The 14,058-nt window shown below is 41.4% G+C and overlaps 1 protein-coding gene across 1 annotated transcript in view; it reads right to left on the bottom strand.

Annotated features, from left to right (window-relative positions):
* Ttc26 (tetratricopeptide repeat domain 26) overlaps positions 1–14,058 on the bottom strand; it is a 51,073-nt gene that overhangs the window by 35,842 nt on the left and 1,173 nt on the right. Inside the window, exons 3-5 of the mRNA XM_021190438.2 lie at positions 10,719–10,811; positions 8,253–8,367; positions 6,078–6,127 (exon numbers count right to left, since the gene is read on the bottom strand). Coding sequence (XP_021046097.1) covers positions 6,078–6,127; positions 8,253–8,367; positions 10,719–10,811 — 258 coding nt within the window. The remainder of the gene's footprint in view (positions 1–6,077; positions 6,128–8,252; positions 8,368–10,718; positions 10,812–14,058) is intronic.

Here is a 14,058-nt window from a genome sequence, read left to right as displayed (position 1 = left end):
TATGAGCCACCATGTGGTTGCTGGGATTTGAACTCCGGAGAGCAATCGGGTGCTCTTACCCACTGAGCCATCTCACCAGCCCCCTTGTTAGTCTTTTAGACAGTGTTGAAATGATATAAGTTGAGCCAGGCGTGGTGGCGTACGCCTTTAATCCCAGCACTTGGGAGGCAGAGGCAGGTGGATTTCTGAGTTCGAGGCCAGCCTGGTCTACAAAGTGAGTTCCAGGGCAGCCAGAGCTACACAGAGAAACCCTGTCTTGAAGAACCTTATTGACGGTAATTTCATACCATTTTCCTTTTAATTTATTCCATCATGGATTTTTCTCTCTAAACTCTCCTCTTTTGTTTTGCCAGAGCATTGGCATGTAACTGCCAGTGTGTCCGTATTACAGTCCATGGGGTGGTAATACAAACTGGACTGTCCTTGTATATTGATAACACAAGGGAGAACTGTACCACATTAATAAAGTAAAAGGATGTGTATTTATACCTGGACAAAGTATGTTCATTTCTCCAAGATTTCTATAGACAATAAGATGTAGATTTTACTTTAAGTTTTTTTTTTTTCAAGACAGGGTTTCTCTGTATAGCCCTGGCTGTTCTGGAACTCACTTGGTAGACCAGGCTGGCCTCGAACTCAGAAATCCACCTGCCTCTGCCTCCCGAGTGCTGGGATTAAAGGCATGCGCCACCACGCCCGGCTCTTACTTTAAGTTTTAATGGCTTGCTAACATCACAGTTCTTGGGCACCTGTTTGTGGGAGAAGGCCCTGCTGTTTTGAGCACCAATTTCAGGGCTGAGTGTAATAATATGTTGCATAATATACTGTGTATGTGGTTTCATGTACCATTTACTGATAACCCCTGAATTCCCCTGAATGATGACCCTATAACCTCCAGCTCCAAAGATCTTTCAATATATCCTAAGGTCAGGCAAACTGGAACTTTTCATCACCGAATAGGCAGGGCCTTCACCTTTATTCTCCTTTAAAGAAGTTATAGGAGGTGGATATTCAGTCTTCTATAACCCTTAAAATGAAGGTCCTGGGGTCTGGAGAGATGGTTCAGCATTGAGAGTACTTGCTGCTCTGGAAGACGTGCGTTCAGTTCTTAGTACCCATATCGCAGGTTACGAGCATCTGTAATTTCAGTTTCAAGGGATCTGACATTCTCCTGTGGCCTGGGTAGGCACTGTACATGCATATTGCACAGTCATAAATGCAGGCAAAATACCCGTATAAATAAAATTAATTTTCTTAAGTTAATGAATTGAAGTCTCAAATAGGGGAATTGAGGCAAGATAGAAAGATGTGGAGTTATGTTGAAATGAAAAGGGTGAGAGAGAGAACCTTCTCCAATCTGACCTGCTTTTACTGCTGAGAAAGGCAGGAGAGTTAAAGTCTTAAGACGAGGACCTAATGGTCAATAGAGGCAATGTGTGTTTCCTAAAGACCTTGAATTGTGCTCTTGCAGGGCCAGATGATGCGTTCCCGGAGATGCTCCAGTCAAGGATGCTTTGCTACAGCAATTAGGCTGTACTACTTGGGGCTAAAATGATATAAAAACCTTATGTCCCTAACATTCTCCTCTCCTAAACTAACACTTAACCTCTTAACAAATTATACTGTGGGCAATTTTAAAAGAACAGGGGGCTTCTTATCAAACTTTAGACATTTAGCCACACTATAAAGACACTCTACCTGGAGAAGCCACACAGTCTTATAGGATGTGGACTTTGCACTTGTGTTCTCTCTCTCTCTCTCTCTCTGACTCTGCAGTTAATAAATCCAATGTTTTCTCAAAAAGAAAAAAGGGGGCTGGCAAGATGGCTCAGCAGGTAAGAACACTGACTGTTCTTCTGAAGGTCCTGAGTTCAAATCCCAGCAACCACATGGTGGCTCACAACCACCCATAATGAGATCTGATGCCCTCTTCTGGTGTGTCTGAAGACAGCTACAGTGAAGACAGCTATAGTGTACTTATTTATAATAATAAATAAATTTAGAAGAAAAAAGAAAGAAAGAAAAAAGGATGCAAATAAATCCTTAAGCTGATCTGCAGTTTGATCACTGATACACTACAGATGTGTGTGTGTGTGTGTGTGTGTGTGTGTGTGTGTGTGAGATTGTGTGTACATCTGTACCCTTGTGTGCTTATGTGATACTGAAAAACAGAGAAGTCTGGGCTTCCTGCATGCCAGACAGACAAATGTCCCTTCACTGACTGTGTCCTCACTGGCTAGAGTTCAGTCTGTAGACCACACCAGCCCCGAGCTTGGGGCAGCCCTCCCCTCCGTGCCAGCCGAGGATCACAGGCTGGGCTGCTAAGGCTGAGTCCTTAAATCTAAATGTCAAGGCAAACGGCTGGTTAAAAGTACTAAGTTATGAAGCCCAGCCTGAAAAGCTTGTTATTGGTACTCATTTTTTCTTCTTTAGATTGTACTCTGTTTAATTCAAAACATAAGAAAATAAAGGGCTGGAGAGATGGCTCAGAGGTTGAGAGTACCGACTGTTCTTCTGAAGGTCCTGAGTTCAAATCCCAGAAACCACATGGTGGCTCACAACCATCAGTAATGAGATCTGACGCCCTCTTCTAGGGTGTCTGTCTGAAAACAGCTACAACGTACTTACATATAATAAATAAATAAATAAATCTTTAAAAAAAAAAGAAAAGAAAAAGAAAATAAAGTTTCCTTTCTTCCTTTCTTTTTTTCTGCCACAGGGTTTCTCTGTGAAGCCCTGGATGTCCTTGAACTTGCTTTGTAGGAGATCCACCTGCCTCTACCTCCCCATTGCTGAGATTAAAGGTGTATGCCATCACCACCCAGCAAGTTAATCTTTCTTTAGGCCTAAAAATTGGAAATAAGTGACAAAGGGAAATGCTGGGTGAACTGTGGCACGTCTGTCTATTAGAAGGGGTAATGATGACAGTAAACGTGATCCAAGTTGAAGTTCTGCAGACAGTACCCAGCTAAAACCACCGACGAGGATCTCGGCATGTTATATGTTACATGAGAAACATTCAGAGTTGTCAAGAGAACCTAGAGATCAAAGTGTGCATATGGCACACCCTAGTTTTCCAATTGGGAAACTATTTTAGAAAGATTTCACAGCCCAAGAACTACCATTTACGTCTTCTGTAGACTATCTTGTGACATAAAGATAATATACTTCTGAACAGAAAATCTGGACTTAAAACAATACACATACAAATCACATGCTCCAAATTTGATAAAACAAAATAATTCACATTTCCAGGAAGATATGGGGCTAGTGGTGTAGTTCAGCAGCAGAGTACAAGCGTAACCTGCGCTGCACGGTGCCCTCCGTCTGATCCTCAGTGCTAAAGAAAGGGGGGAGTAAAAGGGGAGAAGGTGGGCGGAGAGAGAAGGTGAAAGCGATGGCAAGAGCTGGGAAGATGGCTTGGTGGCTAAGAGCACTGACTGCTCTATCAGAGGACCTGAGTGTGATTCCCAGTACCTACATAGTAGCTTACTACTTTTTGTAACTCTGGCCCCAGAGGATCTAACACCCTCTTCTGGCCTCCTTGGGTACTAGATGGTACATAGGCATACATGCGGGCAAAACATTCATACACATAAATAATAATAATAATAATTATAATTATAATAATAGAAAAGGGTCTAGAAGAGAACAGGAAATGTTGATTATTGTTTGTACGTATACCTTTAAAAAAAAAAAAAACTATTTCTAGGGACTAGAGATGGCTCAGAGGTTGAGACCACTGACTGCTCTTCCAGAGGTCCTGAGTTCAATTCCCAGCAACTGTAACTCATAACCATCTATAATGAGATTTTGCTCCCTCTTCTGGCATGCAGTCATATATGCAGACAGAACACTGTATATAATAAATAAAATACATGTTTAAAAAAATTTCTAAAAGGATATAATGAAAACATCTTTTTTTTCTTCTTTGTTTCTTTCTTTGTTTCTTTCTTTCTTTCTTTCTTTCTTTCTTTCTTTCTTTCTTTCTTTCTTTCTTTCTTTCTTTCTTTCTTTCTTTTCGAGACAGGGTTTCTCTGTATAGCTCTGGCTGTCCTGGAACTCACTTTGTAGACCAGGCTAGCCTCGAACTCAGAAATCCGCCTGCCTCCGCCTCCTAAGTGCTGGGATTAAAGGCGTGCGCCACCACATCTGGCTCTTATTTTTGTAATGATAAAAAAACACAAAGTATTTCTTGAAATCAGATTAAAGACTTCCATTTCTAATAATAGTGGACACTGGGGGCATAGTCCTTTCACTAAGAACAAATAGACCTTTGAAAGCTACTAGAAATCTATGTGGAGGTATTAAAGTTACAAACTTTGAAGATCTGTGATACTAAGATTTCAGAGAGATGTAAAGTACCCACCAAGATAAGACCAGCAGCATTTATCTGTTAAGGACTCTGGTTAGTTCTTAATTGGTGACTGAGTTGCCAAAAGCTAAGAACAACTTGTGGGAGCTGTATGGGCTTGATAGAGAGACATGAGCGGCTGTCAGTGGGGAGTCCTGGAGGATAACCTAGCAAGGGGAGCGAAGTGGAAATTCACCAGCTCTCAGAACAGCTAGGGACCAGCTTTAAATGGCTGACACTGCTGGCAGCAGCCAGACCATTGTGCCTGTCAGACTCAAAAGTAAATCCTCTGTGGAAGATGCAAAACTATCTAGAGCCTCAAGTTATCTTCATATTATTTTCATCTATAGTAGCCAGAATTCAACATGATATGATCAGGCATATCAAAAATAGGAGCATTAGACCAAAAATCAGCTGTTAGAAAAAAATCCTTTGAGAATTCTTAGACCTAGGTTTTAAAATAACAGCTATCAATATGCACTGAAATTAGGAAGGTTTTTTTTTTAATTTCATGTATATGAGTACACTATTTCTGTCTTCAGACACAACAGAAAGGGACATCAGATCCCATTAAAGATGTTTGTGAGCCATCATATGGTTGCTGGGGATTGAACTCAGGACCTCTGGAAGAGCAGTCAGTGCTCTTAACCCCTGAGCCATCTCTCCAGCCTGAAATTAGGAAGTTTTAAAATATTAAAATTAAAATATAGAGCCAGGCGTGGTGGCGCACGCCTTTAATCCCAGCACTCAGGAGGCAGAGGCAGGCGGATTTCTGAGTTCGAGGCCAGCCTGGTCTACAAAGTGAGTTCCAGGACAGCCAGGGCTATACAGAGAAACCCTGTCTCGAAAAACCAAAAAAAAATAAAATAAAATAAAAATAAATTTAAAATATAAATTCTGGGAAAGACCACAACAACTGAAATTACATGTCTAATCATGTATTAAATTAAATACATGTCTAATCATGTATTAAATTAAATTAATTTAATACATGATTAGACATGGCTACAAAAAAATTAGCAAGAAATCCCCTCAAAAATAGAGAGAAATAGAAGTGTTTACTTGTGACACAATGCACAATGAAACTGTTTGCATAGGTACATATTATTGAAGCCCTACAAGGAATGAACAACAACAAAACAAAAAGGGAAAACCCTCGACGACCAAAAAAACCTTCAACTTGTAAAGAATAGAAGCTATAGAAACCTCTCAAGTACTATTCAAAGTTTGCATAACAACAAGCTAACAGAGAGCAAACATGGAAATTTAAAAATTCAATGCAAAAAGGATAGAAGAAAAAAAAAAGATAGGCATTTTGATCATCTGGGACAAATAAAGAAACGGGAACAGTCAGATGGCAGTCACAGGCCTGCGTGTGGTGCTGTGTGCCTTTAACCCCACCAGTGGGGAGGCTAAGGTAGGAGACTTATGTGTCTGAGGCCATCTTGAGCTGTGCAGCAAGTTTTAGGCCACTGTACAATCTAGCCAAATCACCCCTCAAAAGCTAAACGCTCTGGATACAGCCCAGTGGTAACAATGAAGTTGTGAAGTTGTTAAATGCATGCATTTTCATATGCTACTTGTTTGTGGCTTAATTAGCTTTCTGTAAAACAATTTAGCAACATTAACAGAAATTTCTAGTTAAGTATTTCCACTGCTGTTGGCAAAGAGAAAAGAGAAAAATGTTTTTAAAGCAAGAAATGTGGAATGAGAACATGATTACCTTGTGAGCCAGATGGAACAGTAGGCGGTTTTGGAGCCGGCTTTTTGGAGCTGGGGGGAAAAAAAGAACTATATTGTTTGCTAACCATGGGTTTTTTTTACATGACAGCTATCAATATACACTGAAATTAGGCGGGAGCAATGGCTTAGTGGTTAAGAGCACTTGCTGTTCTTGCAGAGGACCAGGTTCGGTTCCAAGTTTACTCATGCGTTTACAACTGTTGTAACTCCAGTTCCAGGAGATCTGGTGCCCTCTTCTGGCCTCCAAGGGAGCACACTGGCAAAGCACTCACATAAAATAAAAAAACTTGGGGGAAAAAGTTCAATGGTCTATGAAATTTAGTTCCTTGGTGGAATGAGATGAGTCTCAGGTGGACTGCCCCAATCCTTACCTAGCTCTATGTGTCTGCTAGAATAAAGAGTCTGGTCCTCACCTGCAGAGCTGCAGAAGAGCAAGAAGGCAGCTGTTCTAAGTCCTGCTCTCCACTCCGACTTCTACCCTGATACTGCTATGATGTCCTACAGCACAGCAGTCCACATGTCCAGTGTGGTCTGCCTCTGTGCTGTGCATATGCTGAACCAAACAATGGTAAGAGTTTTTGCCACCTGAGAACACACATGGATCCACCCACATTTTGCCGTTCACCCCAGGGATCTTTCTCAATTCCTCCTGAAATCCCCCTTTCCAGAATTAAACTCCCACGTTTTCCTAAATCCAGAATTATACTCTCATGTTTTCCCCAATACCAGTCCACTGTATCCCTGGGATCTTCTATCACAGTTAAGTGTTACCCTCAAACAGGCATCTAAGAAAAAGGCTAAATCCCTTTTTAAGTTCCAGTCTTGTTTGTAGTCTTGTCAATTTTCCAATTCTGGACAACCAATTCTACCTCTTCTCTAGAACAGTATCATACGTTAATGCATGAAGAAATGAAAAAGGCATGTGAGTGTGCGAAGGAAGGTGGCTTCTGCGATCATCCTCCATGTGCCTATCAACTGTCTCAGTGCACAGTCTTACAAACATGACAGGTAGTGCCCTGGGAGACCTGGTGATTGATTGCATTTGGAAAAATTACACTAGTGTATACGAAAAAAATGGGGTGCAAATTAAGAGTCGTTTTAAGTTTCCCATTTTTCTTGAAAAATGGGTAAGTCTTATACTTATAAACATGAATTCTACCCTGAAAATCATTTTCCCTAACAATTTATTTTGGTGGTGGTGGGAACAAGGTCTCTCTATATATCCCTGACTGCCCTGGAACTCACTCTGTAGATCAGGCTGGCTTTGAACTCAGAGATCCACCTGCTTCTGGCTGCAGAGTGCTGAGACTAAAGGCATGTGCCACCACACCCAGCTTCCTTACAATGTCTTAATCAATATTCCCTTGTCCACTTTCTCTAGGTTTTCTTAAGTTTCATTTGATTTGCATTCTAATTCTCTTTCATTACAAGTTTGCTAACAACTCTTCTGTGGCGACTCTGACAAGCCTCTAAGGTGGGGAGTCCACCAGTCTCATCAGGAGGGGGTCTTTAGGCTGGTTTCCAGGCTTCTCACTGTGAGCAATAAGCCCTACAGCAGAGTAGCTGAGCTCAACGTCCTAACCACTGCCCTCATCTGAAGGCCACCTGTGGCACCTTGTAAAGCCACCTTGCCCCAATCTGATCCCAGCCAGGGACTAACTTTCACAGCTATTGAAATTTATGAATAGCAAAGTTACCTTTCAGCTCTCATGTCTGAGGTTTAGTTCTGTAGTGTAGTACTTGTCCAACAAGCATTTGGTCTTGGACAAAGTCTCCAGCACCCAGGAAAAAAAATGCAAAAACTGCAAGACTGGATTTAAAAGTAAAGTTTCAACTGTAAATTGAAGTATCTATAAGATACTTAGGAGCAAAGATAAAACTAGGCATGAAGCAATCACTAACCTAACCATAAGACAGAGTAGGAATTAGAGCAATGGATGGGCCATTAAGTCAAAAATGATATATAAAAAGCTCACCTGGGCCTGGTGTGGTGGCACACACCTTTAATCCCAGCACTTGGGAGGCATAGGCAGCCGGATTTCTGAATTCAAGGCCAGCCTGGTCTACAAAGTGAGTTCCAGGACAGCCAGGGCTACACAGAGAAACCCTGTCTCGAAAATCAAAAAAAAAAAAAAAAAAAAAAAGCTCACCTTACCTTTAAACCCAGCAGCTTCTGCTTGTTTATACATCCCAAGAAAAAAGTAGGTGCAGGCCAAGTTCACCCACACTTCTGGATTGCAATTTTCCTCCTTGGTTGCGTTTTCATATTCCTGAAACAGACATTTGGTGATGGCTGTGCTTGACAGTAAAGCAAGTGTCCATTCTCTATGATGGAGAGTTCTCTCTCTCAGAATAGCTCACACTTTGGGGCTCCTACATCCCCTCAGCCGTTATTTACCAGAAGAGGGTACACTCACGTGTGTACAGGCCTCTTGGACACAGAACTTACACTTTGTTTCTTGTATGTAATATTTACACTTTGCATTTTCCTCACTTTTAAAATGTCTTAGAAGCCTTCAGAAATTAAAACAACTGAAATATATTTAGCTAACTTAAAAAGACATGCAGATGGAACTTTTGGAGAGATGGCTAAGAACACTGACTGTTCTTGTAGAGGACCCAGGTTCGATTTTCAGCACCCACATGATGGCTTACAATCATCTGTAACTCCAGTTCCAAAAGACCAAATGTCCTCTTTGTCTCTTCTGGTACCAGGCATGAACCTGGTTCACATACACACATGCAGGCAAAACACTCATACCCATACACGTAAAATCAATCAATCAATCAATCAATCAATCACTTTTATTTTTCCTTTTTTACTCTCTTCCCTTTTGTTCTGGCCCCGCTCGCTCTGGCCCATAGGTTTTTTATTATTTGTTTCTCATTAAGGATGGTTGTGAGCCACAATGTGGTTGCTGGGATTTGAACTCATGACCTCCGGAAAAGCAGTCAGTGCTCTTAACCATTGGGCCATCTCACCAGTCCCAATCAATCATTTTTAAATGACTGAAATGCAGAGGTATAATTCAATAGTAGAATGCACACCTGACATGTGCCAGACCCTGAGTTCAGTCTCATGGGAATGCTAACATGTAACATTAGCATACATGTAAAAACGAAGGGCAAGTAAGATACAAAATCATATGCCAGACCATTTTATAGTTACTTTTGGATTGTATTTAAAATCATTTTATTAGCACTCGGGAGGCAGAGGCAGGTGGATTTCTGAGTTCAAGGCCAGCCTGGTCTACAAAGTGAGTTCCAGGACAGCCAGGGCTATACAGAGAAACCCTGTCTCGAAAAACAAAAAAACAAAACAAAACAAAAAATCATTTTATAATACTAACTTACATTATACATAAATGATACAATCAAATGTGTTAAATACTCATACGGTATATTGGAGTCCTATACCTAATCATAGTTTGTGGGTTTTATACAAGTATTTTACTTTATATATTATATAGCAAAGTAAGAAGTTGAGCAGAAAATTTCTTTATAAATAACTGCTATCTATCTATCTATCTATTTTGAGGCAGGGTCTCTCTTTGTAGAACTGACTATCCTGGAACTTAGTATTCTGACCTCAGAGTAAGGTCACTCTGTAGTCCAGGCTGGCCTCAAATTCAGAGATCTGCCTGCCTCTGCCTCCTGAATGCTGGGATTAAAGGTGTGCACCACCACTGCCTGTTATTTTTTAAAATTAACTTACAAACTAGCACAGCTCCCTACAGGATTTTCATGGAGAGCTTTAACTGACCTCCCCGCCCCTCCTCCTTTAGGCTATCTCTGACTCCTCACTGCATAGCCCTCCAAACACTCCCAGCCACACGTATTCCCTCCTCCACTTTCACACTGAAGCAGAATAAGGGAGAGAAGACCAATCATGAGATGCTGACACAGTGACTGACTTAGTGATTTATGTAGAGCACTGCTTGTGCTACCTATCTGCCAGCATGACTTCCCGTGCACAGCTGACATAACTGGCAGTTGCCCTTCACAGCCTGCTGCCTGCCACGGATTGTCATTGCAGCTTTGGCTTGCCTGCACCAATTCATGGTTTTAGAGTATGAAATGAGAATACAAACTGGACCTGGGCTGAAACCCTTCAGGAGCTGTCTTGGCTCCAGTCCACCAGTGACAGTTCCTCTCTTCTACCCTCGCTGATATCAGAGTGCTTATTCCAAAAGGATTTCCAAACAATATTCCATGTGTTCAGTTACCTTCCCCCCCACCCCCCCGGAATCAGTGCGGTTAAGAAGGATCAGTGAATGCCTGTATGAAAAGACATAGGATTGGGGAAGGCAGATGGGCAAATTCTTTCCTGGTTTTTATTTATTTATTTATTTATTTATTTATTTATTTGTTTTGGATTTTTGAGACAGGGTTTCTCTGTGTAGCCCTGGCTGTCCTGGAACTCACTTTGTAGACCAGGCTAGCCTTGACCTCAGAAATCTGCCTGCCTCTGCCTCCCGAGTGCTGGGATTAAATGCATGTGCCACCATGCCTAGCTAATTTCTTTCCTTTTACTTTGTTTCCTCCTGCATTATTTGGCTGCTACCATGAGTATATACCATATAATGTCATTGTAAACAGCGGTTGGATTTTCCCCACTAACCTCCAAAGCTCTCTTGTAGTCACCCAGGTGAAAAGCACAGTATCCAATCCATAAGTTAGTGTCGTCTTCTTGCTCCCCAACATGGCGTTTGAACTTCACATTCACATCAAAATTTCATGAAAAAAAACAAAAATGATTTTATTAACAAAGGATTTGGGGTGTTGGGTTTGGTTTGGTTTTGTAAAGGTATGCTGAGTTACTGATAAACAAGCAGAATGCTAATAGGGGCTGACAATACTCGCAGCTCAGTTAAGCAGCACTGACAGGAATCGGCACAGTAATGTTCTAATTGGAATACAATTCCACTCCCCACAGACATTCTGGATTTGTTTTTCTGTGATTGCTAGCACCTTTCTCCAGAAAGTATGTGAGTTATCTAATAATTCTGGATGATGCTCAAAAGCTATATAAATAGCCAAATAACTGAAAGTTAGAGGCCTAGCAATGATTCTAAGATCCCATGGCCGCTCCCTGTGCTAATGGGACTTAAATTCATGTCTGTCTCCAAAGCCCAGGCTCCCACCTCTGGGTTCTGCTGCATCCAATCTCACACTTCCATCTTATTCTGTTCTCTCATGCGCACACACATTCACACACACACACACACACACACACACACACACACACACACACACTATTTAACAATTCATAAACCTTCTCTAAAGATAGGCCATGAAAGCATTCTGTTAGCCTAGTCAGGCTAACTTACAGACTAGAAGAGCTAAAGATGTCCAGAAGACAGTCTTACTTGTGTCCATTATAAAAACTTAGGGGGCTGGAGAGATGGCTCAGTGGTTAAGAGCACTGACTGCTCTTCCAGAGGCCCTGAGTTCAATTCCCAGCAACCACATAGTGGCTCACAAACATTTATAATGGAATCTGAAGCCCTCCTCTGGGGTATGTCTGAAAACAGTGACAGTGTACTCACATAAAATAAATAAATAAATCTTTAAAACAAAACAAAACAACCTTAGGAAATCCTCTGCTAATAATACATTTTATTGCAGAGAAAAGGACTGAGAATGATTCTCAGTTATCATGTGTCCTAGTTTTATTCATTCTACTATGATAAAAACCCTGACTAAAACAACTTAGGGAGCTGGGTACGGGTGTAAATGCTTAGCTGGACGTGGTGGAGCACATTCTTAATCCAAGCACTCTGGAGGCAGAAGTAGATGAATCTCATGAGTTCAAGACCTCCCTGGTCTACATAGGAAGTTTAAGGCCTGTTTAAACAGACATCTTGTCTCAAAGAAACCAAACCAAAACCCAGGGCTTCTTTGGTTGTAAAGTGAGCTCCTTATACAGAGGTAATAGTGTATATAATTGCAAGCAGGCCAGTCTTCAAGTCCCCACCCAGACTTGCCTCAATACAAATTGCAACCTGGAATTAGAGGCCAAATAAACCCTCACCAACCCTAAGCTGTTTGTTTGTTTGTTTGTACTGTTTTGGTTTGCTTTGTTTTCATCTTTAATCAGCCCGGTACTTTTATTTTTTATTGAGTGTGTATATACACTTGATGCTCTTCAAGAGGACCGGAGTTCAATTCCTAGAACCCTCATAAGGCAGCTCACAGCTTTATGTGACTCTAGGTCTAGGGCATCCAGTTCTTCTGGCCTCTGTGGGCTCCTGCATTATGGTGCACATACCCACATGCAGATACGAACCAGACATAAGTTTTTTAATGTTTTAGTTTGAAAATGCAAGAGGAACTAAATGGGGTTGGGAATGTTTGGAGGGGTTGCAGTAGGGAGTCAGAAGAGAGGCTAGAGGAGGGGGAGGGGAGGGGTAACTAAAACTGTCAATGAAATGCTTTAGAGGAGTTTGCTAGTTTGTAAGCTAGTTTTCAAAAGTAATGAGACAGCCAGACAGTGGTGGCGCACGCCTTTAATCCCAGCACTCAGGAGGCAGAGGCAGGCAGATCTCTGTGAGGCCAGCCTGGTCTACAGAGTGAGTTCCAAGCCAGCCAGGGTTACACAGAGAAACTCTGTTTTAAAAACAAACAACGGGTGGCTGGTGAGATGGCTCAGAGGTTAAGAGCGCCGACTGCTCTTCCAAAGGTCCTGAGTTCAAATCCTAGCAACCACATGGTGGCTCACAACCATCCCTAACGAAATCTGATGCCCTCTTCTGGACTGTCTGAAGACAGCTACAGTGTACTTACAAAATAAATAAATAAATATTTTTTAAAAAAAAAAAACAAACAAACAACGACAAATAAACATGTACATGGTATTCAGTCCTCTGACTTGCACTACTAGAAAGTCCTTCTAAGGCAACTCACCTACTGCCAAAGATGACAGTTGACACACGAGAGTGAACTCAATATCAACGCACTAGCAAGACACATAGGGTTCTTCTTACATGTATGTTTCACTGAGAAACATGCATAAAGCTAATCAAACAAGTATTATGGACGGTTTTAGAGTTACATGACCATAGATTCACATGAATGTGGCTGGTGGGAAAATGCGATATAATAGATTACAGCACAGGATAACTGGACTGGGCTGTCAGAGCTCTGCATCCCTTGTTGCACCCTGTGCTCTTCTGTACCGAGTGCTTTCCACAAGAAGTTTCTCCAAGTTCAGCCTCCCAGGACAACTTTATGTCAGAAGGATTTCTCAGATGACTTACCCAAAATGCAGCTTCCTGTGCATCACCGCGGAGCTAGTGAATACAAATCAGTAAAGCAAGTGCCTAGAGACAGAGACAGCTAACTAACCTGGGTATTTCCAATGCATGTTAAAAAGTGAGATTTACACCTAACATTGGTTTAAAAAAAAATGACCCTGCCATACAGACTTGAAATGTTTTATGGGTTTACAATAGTTGTAAACTGTAAATGGTAAAAATCACTTAATTTTTTTTTTTTTACCAAAACGTAAATAGGAAGAAGTTACAAACTGCTCAGGATTTATGGTAAATAATGTGTGAATTAACACTGTTAAATGTAATACTGTATTTTGAGGTTAGATTCACCATTTGTGGAACTAAAACATAATAATTTTATGTGTACAGGTGTTTTGTCTTCATGTATGTCTATGCACCATATGTTTTGCTAGTGTTGAAGGAAGCCAGAAGGCCTTAAATCTCCTAACATTTTAGTTACTAATGGCTGTGGGCAGGCATGTGAGTACTGGGAATTAAGGTCCTCTGGAAGAGCAGCCAGTGCTTTTAAATGTCGAGTCATCTCTCCAGTCCAAAATGTTTTGTATTTCATCAGGTTTATAGTTACCTTGGAGCCGGGCCTGGTGGCGCAGGCCTTTAATCCCAGCACTCGGGAGGCAGAGGCAGGCGGATTTCTGAGTTCGAGGCCAGCCTGGTCTACCAAGTGAG

The sequence above is a fragment of the Mus pahari genome, chromosome 2, assembly GCF_900095145.1.
Source record: "Mus pahari chromosome 2, PAHARI_EIJ_v1.1, whole genome shotgun sequence".
Lineage (NCBI taxonomy): Eukaryota > Metazoa > Chordata > Mammalia > Rodentia > Muridae > Mus > Mus pahari.
The sequence above is the reverse complement of the archived record's forward strand: the minus strand, read 5'-3'. Positions and strand labels throughout refer to the sequence as shown.